At 42.8% G+C, this 16,173-nt stretch overlaps 1 protein-coding gene across 7 annotated transcripts in view; it reads left to right on the top strand.

The window, feature by feature from the left end:
• Positions 1-16,173, top strand: part of dmrt1 (doublesex and mab-3 related transcription factor 1) — a 147,102-nt gene that overhangs the window by 95,675 nt on the left and 35,254 nt on the right. For all 7 annotated transcript variants that reach the window (XM_069927747.1, XM_069927794.1, XM_069927764.1 and 4 more), the window contains exon 5: positions 412-586. In XM_069927747.1, the coding sequence (XP_069783848.1) occupies positions 412-586 (175 nt within the window). The remainder of the gene's footprint in view (positions 1-411; positions 587-16,173) is intronic.

The following is a 16,173-nucleotide window of genomic DNA, read 5'->3' as shown; positions in this document are numbered from 1 at the left end:
GACTGGCAGCACGAGTTGGGCAATGGGTGGGAGTTCGGCTGTGCGAGTCAGGCGATGGGTGGGAGACTGGCAGTGCAAATGGAAGGGGGTAGGAGTCGATACGGCAGCACAATTCGGGTGGGCTTAAATCTGGCTTTCTGAAATCTGGAAAGATCTGAAATTTGGAACACACTGTCCTCCAAGGGTTCCGGATTAAGGATTGTGTACCTGGATATGCACAGATGAAAATTTAAAATGGATTTTTCTTTGTTTTAGATATTACTTTTGTCACCCATTGTGAAGTTGCCAATTTATTGTCATTGGACATTAGCTTATTCTTTTACAATATGCTCTGAATGAAAAAGTAGGACATTTAGACACGTCTCCCTATAATTCTACGCCGAGGTGAAATGTATGTTCTTTTCATTACAGCAAATGAAAACTCCTGAAAGCCGGTTTTCAGGCCCCAATATGACACCTCAGTACAGGATGCATTCTTATTACTCCGCTGCATCTTACCTGGGCCAGGGGCTAAGCACAGCTGCTTGTGTTCCTCAGTTGTTCACTCTGGAAGATGGCTCCTCCTTCTCAGATGCTAAATCTAACGGTAGGTTTAAAATATTTATTTTGATTAAATTTTCAACATGTGTCTGTTATGCAATGGACATATCTCTCTGAGTTTCCCTGCATTTATTCACATCAAAATCAACATGTTCTGAGTGTAGTTTTAGAGCAGAAACTCTTCATTTATCAATATGAAGAGTTTTAACCAATGGAGTGTTTGGCTTAAGTGAATTTCAAGTGCTGCCAAAAGCACATGCAATGGGCCAGGCCTGTGGTAAATATCCTCTACCCTGCCTAAGAACATGCATTAACAATAGCCTCATGAGTGTCCTACTTACATCACCAGTGCGACATCTCTTTTCCCATTTCCCAAATTCTCTTGGACATTTTTAAGCCTTCTTTCTTTGTAGCTTTAAGCAATTTTACGTATGCACTTCATCAGTCCTTTTCACAACTCATAAGGCACAAGTCAGGAGCATGATGCAGTGCTGTCTACTTAGCTGGATGAGTACAAGGCCATCCGGGACAAATCCGGCTGCTGAATTGTTACCCCTTCCACCATCTTATACATGTGGCTCCACCACAGCCCTGTATGTACCATTTGTAAAGTACTTTGCAGTTATTAACTAAGACTTCAACAGTACTTCCCAAACCAGCAAACTTTACCACCAAAAAGAACAAGGATTTCAGGCATATGAAAACAATGCATCTTGCATCCTCCAAGTCACATATCATCCTGACTTGGAAAAACATGGACTTTCCTTCAGTGTTCCTGGGTTTCAATGTGGAATTCCTCACTAACTGCATTGTGGCAGTGCCTTATTCAGAAGGACTGAATTTATCTCAGTGGAATTAGAGATAAGACAATAAATTGCTGTTCTTAACAACAATAGCCAGATTCCAAAAAATGAATAGATATTTTAACTTTCAACATACAAAAACAAAGAGCATTGGAATGTCTCAGAACATTGCAATAATAATGTCTTTTAATTGTTTCAGAAACAGTTAATTTGGTTCACAAAATCTGGCATCAGGACATAGCCCAGCAAGAATGCCCATAATGAAAATAGGAATCATAAACTATTTAACTTTATTGGATTTCATAACTGAATCTATGCTTTTGTATGAAAACAAAACCAAAGTAAATGTTGAAGATCGAAAAATGATTAACAATTTGGGTGTGATTCTTGCTGAAAATCTCAGAACTGATTCTTCCCTATCAATTGTGAATGATCTCTTCCAATTAGTTTCAAAATGCTTAACACACAGGGGAGTATATTTTCTGAAAGGCCTTCTGGAGGCATTAAACTGTTAAAAGATGTAGTTCACATCTACTAAAATATTGAAGAGAAGTTTTGGATAAAATGTTTTAGTGTCACTACTACAATCAAGTCAGAATGGCAGTTTAGAAATAAAATAGAAAGTTTTTTCCATTGTTCTGAGTTTGATCTTTCCCTCTTCTCACTCAATGTGGCACCCATGTGGTCAGTTAATTTGTGTGCACTGTTTGCCTGTCACCCATGATATTCGGAAATTTCAAGCTACAGGTTTTGGAGCTAAATTCTGTGGAGCTGTGGCAAAGCTATTATGAATGCACATGGATGTTTGAACTGAGATGTCCATGTCATTGCATTGCTTGAGTTGCTATGAGAGGTGACCTGCAACCGAGGCTTTGTGTAAATAGTGAATGGGTTGCATTGAAAGCAAGTTAGCCTGCCTCGTGTGCAAAGGCAGGGAGATGTTGTCAGGGAAAGAAGGAAAAGTAGTAGGATTTTTATTTTTGATTTTTTTTCTCAATAACAATTTTTACAGAAGTTTTCACCCCAAGAGGATAAAATTTTAAATGTGGATTCTGATGGAAATCACTTGGTTACGTGCATGTTTCCCATAATTTCAGTCACTTGGAGTTAAATTCAGATTTATGGTCAGAATACATACATGACATCACATACAACCCTGAGTTCTATTTTTTCTGCAGGCAAAGCAGAATTATCACTTATTGGTAGTACAAAAAAAAGGACTGTACACAGCATATAGATGTAAACAGAGAACTATAAATGAATAATGAATGTAAAAAAACTGTGCAAAGCAGAGAGAATAAAAATATCAATAAACTGTACAACTAAAAGTCCTTAAAATTGTCCCTGATTGAGTTTGTTGTTGAGGAGTCTGATGGTGGAAGGGTAGCAGTTGTTCCTGAACCTGATGGTGGGAGTCTTATGGCATCTATACCTCTTTCCTGTTTAAGTCCGCCCAAAGCATGCAGAAAAATTCATACTCTTGCCCACACCTTCTTCCTCAATCCCTTTCCTAATTCGTCACACTAATCCTTTCCTCCATTACCCCAATTTCTTCTTCCCTCACTTACCATTCCCACCCAGGCTCTTCTTTCTCTGTTTTCTTCCGCACACCAACCCATGAAGCTGCCCTTCCACTGTTGTCATTTGGCTCTCTTGGACGGTACCTTAGCTGCACCCTCCCTCCATCACCTGATTGCTGGATGCAACCAAAGGCCTGCAACCCAGCACAATACCCAAACATGAATCTCTTCCCCTCCCCCCCCCCCCCCCAATCCCAACCAGATAATTTTGGCAGATTGTAATCATTTGGTGTTCTGTGGGAGAGGGCAATACAGGTCAACATGATGCTGTGTTTGCCATTCTGGCAGACTGATAAGAGATTTTCATGATTGTGCCAGTGAATTTGAATTGCTTTCATTCTTGGTGAGAGTAAATGTGGACTGGTATGTGTTTTTTTAGGTGATGGCTTTTATTCCTTCTTTGGGAGGGTCTAAGCCTTAGCTTGACTTCACTCCCATACATTTCTGAACAAACATGTGGTGAGTACACCTGCATGTCTTTACGGTGTGAGCAGGTATCTGTGTCTCTTTGGTTGCGTGAGTGTGGTAACTCCTTGCAGTGGACCCAGGTCTTGGACTTTCTTGCCATTGGACCAAAACCTTGCTCTCTGAAGATCATATATTAGCTACTAACAAGGGCCACCACAAGGAAAAGGAAATCACATACAGCAGCTTTCCACTCTTAAAATTCAATCAAGAGGTGGAATACCGGGATAATTAGGAATACCAGCTTGGTTATAGTGGTTGCTGAATTCGGATGATTGACATTGACATCACTCCCCTTAGTAAGATGGGAGAAATCAAACTTGAACAAAGTGATTGCAACTTCTTCATGAAGGCCACAATGGGAACAATTCTGCATTTTCATAGGATTAGGTTTACAATCAAGTATCCTTGTGACTGACATTATGGGATAAATAAACACCTCATGACCATTTCTCAATCTGCACTACCATACTTCGATCGCTGTTACCCTGGCAGTTATGGATGAGACCAACAAGAAATTCTGCTTGGAACGAGCAGTCCAAGCCCAAGTCCCACAGGGAGACAAAATGATCCTTATTGATGATTTCACTGCTCAAATCAAAGAGCTGTGTGGACTCCTTCTATCAATAGAAGCAATGGATATGATCTTCGTATGCATGAAATCTATGACAAATGCCAAGTACTGTACATAGGTTTGCTTTTTCTCATGAAAATCTTCAACCCCATTAGCTAAGGGAATTATGGAGAATTATTCACACTTGTGGCTGTCCACTGAAGTTCTCTACCATTCAGTGCTTGTTACCCGATGGATCTGCAAGTTACAAGATGGTGGAGCTACTGTAAGGACAGCACTGCTGCAGAGAGCAGGGGGTGGAGACCCAGTGCTCCTGCGAGGTCCAACCGCACACTCCAGCTGCTATCAGCTTTTAACGGCCTCTGAATGGAGTTGGTGATGGTATTATTTTGTAGATTCTGTGACCTTGGGGTCTACTCCCAAGATGGTAGCACCTATGATCAGCAGTAGCTACAAGAGGTTGAAGACTCTGGGGAAGCAGAAGACTAGTGCAGGACACCAGAAAACAGGAGAACACCCCCACTTGAGAAGGAAAAGCAAAGTAGATAATCCATGGGAGGGTGACCACAGCTGCAGACCAGTGAGAGGTTCTGAAGCTGTAAAACACACAGGTGGAGGGCTGTTGGTGACTCGAGGCAAGGAACCTATGCAGGCTGTGGGTGGCAGTCGAGGGATTTGCACCAGGATGTGGACTGCAAGAGACTGGCTGAAGGTGCCAAGTATTGGAACTGGGATGTGAGAGGGTGCTGATCATGTTGGAACTTTGGTTTTAGAGCTTTCGTTGTCCATGGTTTTAGGCTGAAGTTGGTGGAGGCTGCAGGTTAATCCACAGATATTCGGTGACTCTGGGGGACTCTTGCTTCTCTTTCTGTAACTAAGAAGCACTTCAGGCAATTTCTGCCAATGGGAAATCTATGCCTTAAGGCAGACCAAAGTAAATTCCATGTAATGTTGCAATTAGATCACATGAATACACTTCACTTTTTCTGAATTTTTGCATCTCTGACTTTGGAGTGGAGTTTATCTATATGATAAATAGGAAATGATTCAATCTTCAATAATCCTGTTCTAGAACCAAGAAACAATGACAGTGACATTTATGTATATGCACATTGGAAGACTTGTACCCTCCTTTATTGAAATATATGAAAGGATGGAGCTCAGAAAGTATATCTAGAAGGCAAAGACCTTCCATCAATCTTCCACTGTTGTACATTTGTATTCTGACAATCAAGGTCCATATGGAGACTGGAAAATATGGATCACTTTCAGTATATCAACAGATACATACAGACCCTGATAATGCTATTCATCACCACCTCCAATGTGTCAACATGGGCTGAGAGAAAGTATTTGATAACCTATATTGCAAACCTGACCCCAAGTTCATGGTTAACCTAATCTACAGTAGGCACATCAAAACTCTGGAGAATTACCACTAACATCATCTCCACAAAATCCTCCAAATCCATTGAAGGATTGGTGAACTAATGTCAATCTTTTGCTTCCAGACCAATATTACCTATTTCTTGACCAGGGGTGGGCAACCTTTTTTAAAACTCACATTCTACCTTAAGTATTCTCTATGCCATTAGTGCTCTCTGATTAGTAAGGGAATACTTAAGGTGGTATGTGAGTGGGAAGGGAAGGTTGAAAACCACTGCTCAATTGTTACTAAACTATTTTTCTTGAGAAAAGTTGTCATTGGCTCATTTCCTTTGGAGTTATGAAACTGTGTACATAACGAGTCAATTAGGTACGATTAAAACAGTGGTTTTCAACCCTTTTTCTTTCCACTCTAGTGTGAATAAAAGCTCTCACAACTGGAGGGAGAACAAATGCTTGTATTAGCTTATAACTGAGGGTAGGGTTTCACAGTAGTCTTCAGAAGGGTTCTGAGTTTGGGCAGGAAACCAGGGTTATATGTGAGCAGATGGTGCTGAAGCCAGCCATCAGCATAACATACTACCAGTGAATCCCAGTTCACTGCATTCACCTCTTCCTGCAGAATTTAGGGTCTGTGAATGAAGACAGAGAACATGGGTTCAGAGAAGGAAAAAAATATAGTTATTTACAAATTTAAGCAGTCCAGGGATCTGGAGATCCTGGTGGAATGCCTTAGCACCAGGGGGTTTTGGACTCCTTAGGTCTCCTGGTCCCCTTGTGACGGAGAAGAGGCAGTCTGGGTCTCTAGCTCTATGGTGGAGGGGGATGCACTTTCCTCCTGAACTGGATCCCCTGAGGCCCTTACTGAGGGTGGCAAGAATGAGCTCCATGGCTCACAGGGCACTTGAGGGCACTCTGTTCCAGTGGTGCCAAGTCCCTGATAGAGACTGTGTCCTCTTTGCCATCCAGGTACTCTACATTGGAATTGGCATGGAGCAGTTTCACCCTTTCCACCAGGGAGTCGGTCTTGCTTCTCCTTGACCACGAATGGTGATCCAGGTTGGGAATGTAGTTCCTGATGCTGATCTTCTTTCAAAATTAAATAGGAGCTCTTGAGGAGTAGCATTGGTTGCGGTACATAGTAGCGACCGGATGGAATGGAGCGCCATAGGAAGGACTTCCTGCCAGCATGAGTCTGGAAGGCCTTTTGACTTCATGGCCAGTTTCACAGCCTTCCAGACTGTGGTGTTCTCTTTTTCAACCTGCCCTTTCCCCCGTGGTTGCAGCTAGTAGTCCTGCTGGATGCAATGCCCCTCACCAGCAGGTACTGACGTAGCTTGATACTCATAAAGGATGAGCCCCGGTCACTAGGAATATAGCTGGGATACCTGAACAGGGCAAAAATGGAATCTAAGGGCTTTATGGCTGATGAAGTGGATGTGTCTGAACATGGAATGGCAAATGGAAAGCAGGAGTACACATCACGGATAGAGAGGAAGGAAGTGCTCCCATTCGTGGAGGGGAGAGGTCCCTTAAAATCAGCATTGAGCTGGATGACTTGATCAGGTGCGCCTTGCACTTTGTGCAGACCTGGCAAGACCTGGTCATTTCTTTGATGTCTTCCATGGAGTAGGGCAGATTGCGCACCTTGACAAAATGAGCCATGAGGGTAACCCCTGGATGGCAGAGCTCATTATGCAGAGACTGAAGTTGGCCGATGTGCAGAGGCACAGCTTCCTCTGGATAAAGCATCTGGAAGGTTATTAAGGGCTCCTGGCCAATAAGCAATGTCATAATTGGAGGTGGAGATGTCAATCCTCCACCTAGCAATCTTGTCATTTTTTATTTTTCCCCTCTTGACATTATAAAACATGAATGCAACAGAGAACTGTTCAGTGAGGAGTGTAAATTTTCTACCAGCCAGGTAGTGTCTCCAGGGTCTCACAGTTTCTACAATGGCTTGAGCCTCCTTCACAGATGGATTCCAGAGTTCGTGGCCTTGTAATGTCTGGAGGGGGGGTGGAGGGGAGAGTGGAAATGCAATCGGCCGGCCTGCCTAGTTGAGGGTAATGGCCAGGGCTATGTCCGAAGTGTCGCTTTCCACTGAGAAATATGCATTCTCGTCCACCACATGCATGGAGGCTTTCACAGTGTGATTCTGAAAGTAGTTGAAAGCCGTTTGGGCTTCAGCCGAGAGGAGGAAATTAGTAACTTTTAAGAGAGTGCAAACCTTATCAGCATATTGAGGGATCCACTGGGCGTAATATGAGGAAAAACCCCAGGCATCTCCTCAAAGCCTTTGTGGTCCTGGGAATGGGGACCTCTAACAGGGGGAACATCCTATTGTGATTGAGGCCAATGATGCCATTCTCCACCACGTAGCCAAGGATAGTCAGACATTTAGTCCTGAACTCGCACTTGTCAGAGTTATAAGTGAGGTTCAGGGCTTTCACCAAGTGGAGAAAACTTTGGAGGTTGGCGTCATGGTCTTCCAAGATGTGGCTACAGATGGTAATGTTATTGAGGTGGGGGAAGGTAGCTTTCAACCCATACACATCCACCATTCTGTCCTTCTGCCTCTGGAAGATAGAAATCCCATTAGTAATACCGAAAGGGACCCTCCAGAATTGATAGAGATGAGGGTTAGCCTCATATGCCGTATATGGATGGTCCTCGGAACGGATTGGCAGCTTTCAGGTCGATGGTCGAATAGACCCAATACTGCGCAATATCATTCACTATATCTGAAATTTGAGGGGTGGGGTATGCATCCAGGAGCATGTACCAATTAATGGTTTAACTATAGTCAATTACTGTTTTCCCCTTTTACCACTACCACTTGCACTCTCCAAGGGCTGGTGCTAGGTTTGATGATACCTTCATCGAGCAGATGTTGTGTCTCAGACTTTATGAAATTCTTTCTGCTGTGCTGTACCTCCAGCTCTTGGTAGCAATAGGTTTGTATTCAGAGGATAGATTCGGGAAGAGAGGTGGGGATTTGATACTCAGTGTGGAGAGGCTGCATGTGGATTCTTATTTTAGGGGGGAGATGACCAGGTCATACTTTTAAGGTGACACAGGAAGCCCAGACCCAACAACACAGGAGCACATAATTCATCAAGTACATGCAGGTGAATTTTACAAAATTCTCTCCCTTCGAACGACAGATGCACTATACAATGTGGTTGAATGCACGTAGAATGTGAATGAGATGCAAGGAATGTGCGATAATTGGAAGGATACATCTTTAGGTTGTATTCCTGCACCATCTATGAGTCTATGAAGCTTTCAGTCGATCCTGTGTCAATTAGACATTTAGTGGAATGTCCGATTAACTTTACAGTCACTATGGAGTTGCTGAGCTGGTGTGGTCTGTCCTGGTCCAGAACCATCAAGGCCAGGACTCCGGAGACTCCTACTCCTCACTCAAGTGGCCTCCACTGTCCTGGGTTGCTCTTTGTGGGTAAGATGGAGTTGACCTCTTTCCTCCGACGATGATGGCTCAAGTTTGAATTTGAGTTGCAGCAAGATGGCTGCTGAGCCTTTTCATGCTGTTTCCTCGCTGCCACTTTCTGTCGGTGTATAGTGCAGCAAGTGGGCTCGGGTGAATTCTGGGTAGATAGGGCGGGGCTAGTATCAGATCCAGGAGTGGTTCAAGCCATGGACTTTCCCCGGACTTCCCCTTGTGCAGCAAACTCTCGCCCAATGTTCTTTCTTGCCACAGCTGGAATGAACGGAGTCTTTAGCTGGGCAACGGGATCATGGATGCTGGCTCATGCTGCAGAAAAAATGCTCCCTAGCACGGGAACCGGCAGGGGTCATGGGAGCAGCAGGTCCTTGGAAGGGATCGCTTGGGTGAGCAAGCTTGCTGGCTTCGAGGTCGTCGTTCTCGAGCTTGGCCTGTTCCAACGATTTGGCCAGTTCAATGTGACTAGCCAGGTCCTTAACTGACTCGCGCAGTCACTGCCTCGTACCTTGAGCGGACCCTCGTTTTGCAACTTCAGGTACCAAGCCTTCAATGCCTTGATGGCAGCATCATGTGTAGTGCAGTGCCTGATGACGGCACACCCTTTTGTTCCTACCCTCAAAATGAGTGCGGACCTCCTGAGTTCATCAGTGTGGAAGACATTTCTGGTCGCATTCAGGTAGGCCTGGAAGCAGTCTAACCAGTACGTGAACTCCTCAGCCACGCTGGAGGACAGAGGGTCTATCAGCAGCGTACCTGGCTTGAGTAGCGCTTCCATCGTTTAGGGAATAAGCTAATAAAATTGTAGCATGAATAAAAGCCTCACAACTGGAGGGAGAACAAATGCTTTTATTATCTTATAACTGAAGGTAGGGTCTCACAGTAGTTTTCAGAAGGGTTCTGGGTTTTGGCAGGAAATCGGGGTTATATATGAACAGATGGGGGCAGAGCCAACCATCAGCACCACATACTACCAGTGAATCACAGTTTCCGGCACACTCACATACCACCTTAAGCAATCCCTTACTAATCACAGAGCACTTATGGCATAGGGATTACTCAGTGGTATGTGAGCTTTTAATAAAGGGGATGCCCACCCCTGATCTAGACACAGCATATTTACCAGCTCCAAATGGGAGGCCACATCAACTGCATGCCTGAGACCTGAATTCTGCAACAAGCATCTACTCTAAGCTTCATCACATCAAATAATTACTAAGAGGAAAGAGAAGGTACTTTTGAAGTCTTGAAAAAATTATGACATTCTCCTTAACTCTCTATTGACCAACACTACTCAAAGGGAAAGCATTGAGCACCTCAAATTTCTACAGCAGGAACATTTAGAGGCAGGCACAATCTACGTGCACCTCCACTTCCTCTGCACACTCTATTTTCAAGAACCACCTGACCCACTGTGGTAGTCTGGATAGCACACTGCCACTTAAAATAAATAGTTGTGCTGCAACTTGAAGGACTGCCCAAGGAGAAGGAAAATTCTCTGCCTCTGATGAACAACTGTTTGCTCACTGTTTTAATTTTGTTCTTATTTATCGTAATGTAGTAATTCTGTTCAGAAATATTGACACAGTCATTCCTTGAAGAATATGCTTAAAAATCCTGTGTCCAGCCCTGCTAGAGATTGGGAAACTAACAAATAAAATATCAATGGGAAGAGCTCTTCCATCACTCATTAAATAAGTTGATGAAGCATGTTGCAATTCCCAGTTTTTAATCTTGCTTTTTTTTCAGAATGACTATAACACGGGCCTGCTTTGTTTCTTAAGTGTAGAATTTATTTTCTGGTTGTTAGATACTTAACCTGTAAGTAGAATGCTCTACACTATTAATTGGGAACCAAATGTTATAATTGACTGAGCGGATAAATAAAGACTATATAGTAGAATTCCAATAATCTGACCTAATCAGGTGGTCTTCGGTGGTGCTGGGCAGGCAGATTTTTCAGATTATTAAATGTTATTCCTGTTGATAATCCAACATGCATTTAATTCTTTTTTTTACATTTTACTTAGTAGTCTCATACATTTTCTAGTGAGTTTAAAGGGAGTGCAGAAAGCAGGGCCCTAGTTTGTTAAAGAGAACATGGAAATCAGTAGCTTTTGAGCCAGATTTCAAAGCATTTAGATTTACTGCAGAATTTAGTTGTGTAAAACAGACATGCCAGGCTTAATTGTCATATGAGTTTGTAGATGTCATCTTTAGGTTCAGTATAATGACTTCCAATCAATGGTTCATGGAACTTGTATAGGAAGGATATCTTTGGCTTGGCTTCGCGGACGAAGATTTATGGAGGGGTAATGTCCACTTCTGCTGCAGGCTCGTTTGTGGCTGACAAGTCCGATGCGGGACAGGCAGTCACAGTTGAAGTGGTTGCAAGGGAAAATTGGTTGGTTGAGGTTGGGTGTTGGGTTTTTCCTCCTTTGTCTTTTGTCAGTGAGGTGGGCTCTGCGATCTTCTTCAAAGGAGGTTGCTGCCCGCCGAACTGTGAGGTGCCAAGATGCACGGTTTGAGGCGATATCAGCCCACTGGCGGTGGTCAATGTGGCAGGCACCAAGAGATTTCTTTAGGCAGTCCTTGTACCTCTTCTTTGGTGCACTTCTGTCTCGGTGGCCAGTGGAGAGCTCGCCATATAACACGATCTTGGGAAGGCGATTGTCCTTCATTCTGGAGATGTGACCTACCCAGTGCAGTTGGATCTTCAGCAGCATGGATTCAATGCTGTTGGCCTCTGCCATCTCGAGTATTTCGATGTTGGAGATGAAGTCGCTCTAATGAATGTTGAGGATGGAGCGGAGACAACGCTGGTGGAAGCTTTCTAAGAGCCGTAGGTGATGCCGGTAGAGGACCCATGATTCAGAGCCAAACAGGAGTGTGGGTATGACAACGGCTCTGTACACGCTAAAATTGCCTGGTTTCCACTTGCCATTGCTGTCCAGTAATCTCTGCTGGAAGATCCATGTGTAAACAAATTTGCACATAAAAGGTGTGAGCTGGAGCTTTTATGTTGTTCATAATCAAATAATTTCACAGCACTCACTCTCTCAATTCATAAATGAAAAATAAACCCTTTGAGATGCTTCACAGCCATGCCAGTATCTCATAAATGTTCCCCTGATACAACTTCAGTATTTTCTCTGAGGAAGGGATGAGTTTCAGATGATTTGAAGGGGAAAACATACTTCATTCAGTATGTTCCCTTTTGACATGAAGGACAGTCCTTCAGTGTTTTTAAAGAACAAAACTAATATTGTCACTTCTAAATGTGGTTTTCCTGCTGAACTATTTCATCTGAAATTACACACCTGCTGTAAACTCTGGTGTGTGATCCTAACATTCCTATGGTCCTGTAAACTTTAAATGGTTGGTTTTGGAAGAGCATTATTTGCATCAAATTTCAACCCACATATTTTACATCATTCACGTCACTATCAACAGGAGATAAAATGTTAAGACATAAGATTAGCAGGCAGTTGGTACTCAAATCAGACAAATTAAAACAGTTAAAAGCAGAGTATATGATTTATGTGACACAAGGGTGGTCTTTAATGCTGCTATTTAGTTTTCATTTAATTGTTGTTCTTTTTGTTTGACTTAATTGAATGAATTGAAGAAATAAACATGCAAGAGCAGCTTTACTGTTAGATCTGAGAGTCTCCTGTCTTTTGTGTTGCTCTGAGAGGTACCAGCAGAGTGATTGTTTCACGCCCTTATGTTGAATCAGACTAGCCTGACAGGATGGAGGTTTCCTTTTTCTGGAGGCTCTAATAATCCTACCTGAAAATAAATCTCAACATCTCTGTTCAAGTGAGCATTTGCACCGACATTACAGGTCAACTGCTTCTTATTTGCCCCTAATTGAGAGTCTTGCTTAGAGATTCCAAGTGCTGTAGGAAATAGAAGTACAGAGATTTCTTGAATTAAGGAAAATGAGAAACATAAATCCAACTTCACAGAAATTCTCCCATAAACTTTCGAACATTTTTTCAAAATAAAATGTTCAATGATATTCATTAACAACCAGATATACCATTAGTTTAATTATGGGTAGTGTTATGGTGAATATTTGATTTAAAAATAAAAGAATTAGAGAATTTGTTTGCAAAGCAATATGATATGGGTCGCTATTAAAAAAAAAATGGAAATTTCTGATGAACAGAAAAGTTGGCTTACGGTCAGTTCTCTGGAATGGAACCCTTACATAACAGCCATAGAAAGGGAGGATGCTGCAGAGGGAGTGTCCACTGAGTGGGTGTGGTTGGAAGTCTGAAATAGAAAGGGAGCTATCACTGTGCTGGTAGTAGTTATCGGCCCCCAAATAGCCCTTGGGACAGCGATGAGCAGGCAGATTTTGGAATGATGCAGGAAATACAGGGTTTTAGTTACGGATGATTTCAACTTGCGTCATATTGACTGGCACCTCCTGATTGCAAGAGGGATAGATGGGGCTGAATTTGTCAGGTGTGTTCAAGAAGGATTCCTGACACAGTTTGTGGACCAACCAACAAGAGGAGAGACCATACTGGATTTAGTTCTCGGGAATGGTCAGGTGGCAGACCTCTCAATGGGGGAGCATTTTGGTAAGAGTGACCACAACTCCCTTAGCTTCAGCATAGCGACGGAAAAGGATTTTAAAAAAAATGGACAAAATGGGAAAGTGGAAGGGCTAATTATGAAAGGATGAGGCAGGAACTATCAAGAATAAATTGAAAACGGTTGTTCAAGGGTGAAAGCACAGAAGTAATGTGGAGGAAGTTCAGCATAGGTTTTCCCCAGTGGGACAAGGAAAAGATAGTAGGAAAAGGGAACCATGGCTGACAAAACAGGTGAGGCAACTAGTCAAGAGGAAGAAGGAAGCATATAATACATATAGGAAACAGGAAGGGCTCATGAGAAATAAATGGTAGCCAGAAAGGAGCTGAAGAAAGAGCTTGGGAGAAGGCCTTGGCAAATAGGATTAAGGAGAACCCTAAGGCGTTCTATATGTATGTGATGAACAGGAGGATAATGAGAATGAAGGTGGGGCCACTAAAGGATAATAATGTACTTGGAGGCAGAAGAGGTTGAGGAAGTCCTAAATGAATACTTTGCTTCAGTATTCACAAGAGAAGAGGACCTTGATCGTGGTGTGGTCGAAATTGAACGGGCCTGTGTGCTGGATAATGATGATATTAAGGAACAGGAAATGTTGGATCTTCTTAAAAACATCAAGATTGTTAGGTTTCTGGGGTTGGATGTAATATACCCCAATTTACTGTGGGCAGTGAGGGAAGAGATAGCTGGGCCAGTAGCTATGATCTTTGAGTCTCCTTTGGCCGCGGTTTGGTGGGGGTGGGGGGGGGGGTGGTGCCAGAGGATTGAGGAATGGCAAATGTAGTCCCCTTGTTTAAAAAAGTTCATAGAGAGAATCCTGCGAATTATAGACTGGTGAGTCTTATAGCAATGGTGTGTAAACTATTGGAGAGGGTTCTTAAGGATAGGATCTATGAGCATTTAGAGAAGTACAGTCTACTCAAGGATAGTCAGTGTGGAATTGTGAAAGAGAGGTTGTGTCTCACGAGCCTAATTGAGTTTGTTAAGGACGTAACAAAATAAATTGATGAGCGTAAGGTGTTAGATGTGGATTACATGGATTTTAGCAAGGCATTTGATGAGGTCCCCCCACAAGAGACATTCAGAAAGTCATGAGGCATGGGATCAGTGGAGCCATTGACTGTGTGCATAAAAAATTGGCTTATAGGAAGAAAGCAGAGAGTAGTAGTGGAGGGAAACTATTCTGCCTGGAAGCCAGTGACTACTAGAGTGTCACAAGGATCTGTTCTGGGACCCCTATTCTTTGTGATTTTTATAAATGACCTGAATGAAGAAGCAGAAGGTTGGGTCACTACATTTGCAGATGACACGAAGGTTGGAGGAGTTATGGATAGCTAAAGGTTGTTGAAGGTTATAGACAGGATGCAGAGTTGGGCAGCCACAAAAAAGTGGCAGATAGAGTTCAATCCAGATAAGTGTGAGATAATGCATTTTGGAAGAACCGACTAGAAGGCTGAGTACAGAGTTAATGATTGGTTACTTAAGAGTGAAGATGAACAGAAGGAACTTAGAGTTCAAATCCATACATCCCTTAAGGTTGCCGCACAGGTTGATAGGATAGTTAAGAAGGTGTTTGGGATGCTGGACTTCATTAATAAGGGGATTGAGTTCAGGAGTAGAGAAGTCTATAAATGTCTGGTAAGACCACACTTAGAGTATTGTGTTCAGTTCTGGTCACCTTATTATAGGATGGATGTGGAAACTATGGAGAGGGTGCTGAGGAGATTTATCAGGATGTTGCCTGGATTGGAAAATAAGTCTTGGAGGGTAGAAGGATGAGAGGAGACTTGATAGAGGTCTACAAGATTATGAGGGGCATAGATAGGGTGGACAGCCAGTACCTGTTTCCTAGGGCAGGATCAGCAAACACTAGAGGACAAAATTAAGGGAGGGATGTTTAGTGGAGACATTAGGGGTAAGTTTTGTTTTGAACACAGAATGCCTTGCCTTGCCTGGAATGCCTTGCCAGGAATGGTGGTGGAGGTTAAAATATTTAAGAGACTCTTAGGCACATGGATGAAAGAAAAATAGAGGGTTATGGGGTAGGGTGGGTTTAGTACTTTTTTAAAAAAGAAATATATAGGTTGGGACAACATCAAAAGCTGAAGAGCCTTTACTGTACTGGTGTGTTCTATGTTCTATAACCCGGGAACTGCCTGGAATACATTATCATAGTTGGGCAGGAATCCCCAACGTTGGGTGCACAAGCTCTTTGTGAACAGGGAAGACCCAAAAATTATCAGGTGTCCACTTGAGTTTCATAAAATTCAGGTAACTTGATTAGGAAGTTTAGCACAACTGTGGTAGTACTGAAACCAGTCCCTGAGAATCCTAAGGATAGACCCAGCTTATTAAAAGGAGCAACCCATTCTCTTATTGGACACTTGTAGGAAAGGGAGAGGTGCACATTTTATCAAGAGTGAACAAATGGAGCTTTCATTCCAAAAAGCAGGAGCTACTGCAATAGGGAATAGTCTCCCGAAATACCGTTAAGGTGTGTTGTTGGAGCAGACCGTGCAGTTGGGTTGTTACAGTGCCAATATTTGAATAATCACAAAGGGAAAGTTTTCCATTCTGTAGCACTACGAGTTCCTTACAAACATTCAATTAAAAAGAATTAGATTGAATAGAACAACTCCTCTAAGATGATAATGCCAAAAAGTACTGGCCTCCCTCCAAGAATGCCAGTCAATACAAGCTGGCAAATAAGCCAAGAGACAGGAACCTCTTGAGTCGTGCAGGTAAAGCTTC

This window comes from Narcine bancroftii, chromosome 1 (assembly GCF_036971445.1).
Source record: "Narcine bancroftii isolate sNarBan1 chromosome 1, sNarBan1.hap1, whole genome shotgun sequence".
In the NCBI taxonomy this organism is placed as follows: Eukaryota; Metazoa; Chordata; class Chondrichthyes; order Torpediniformes; family Narcinidae; genus Narcine; species Narcine bancroftii.
This window is presented reverse-complemented; position numbering and strand designations above follow the sequence as displayed.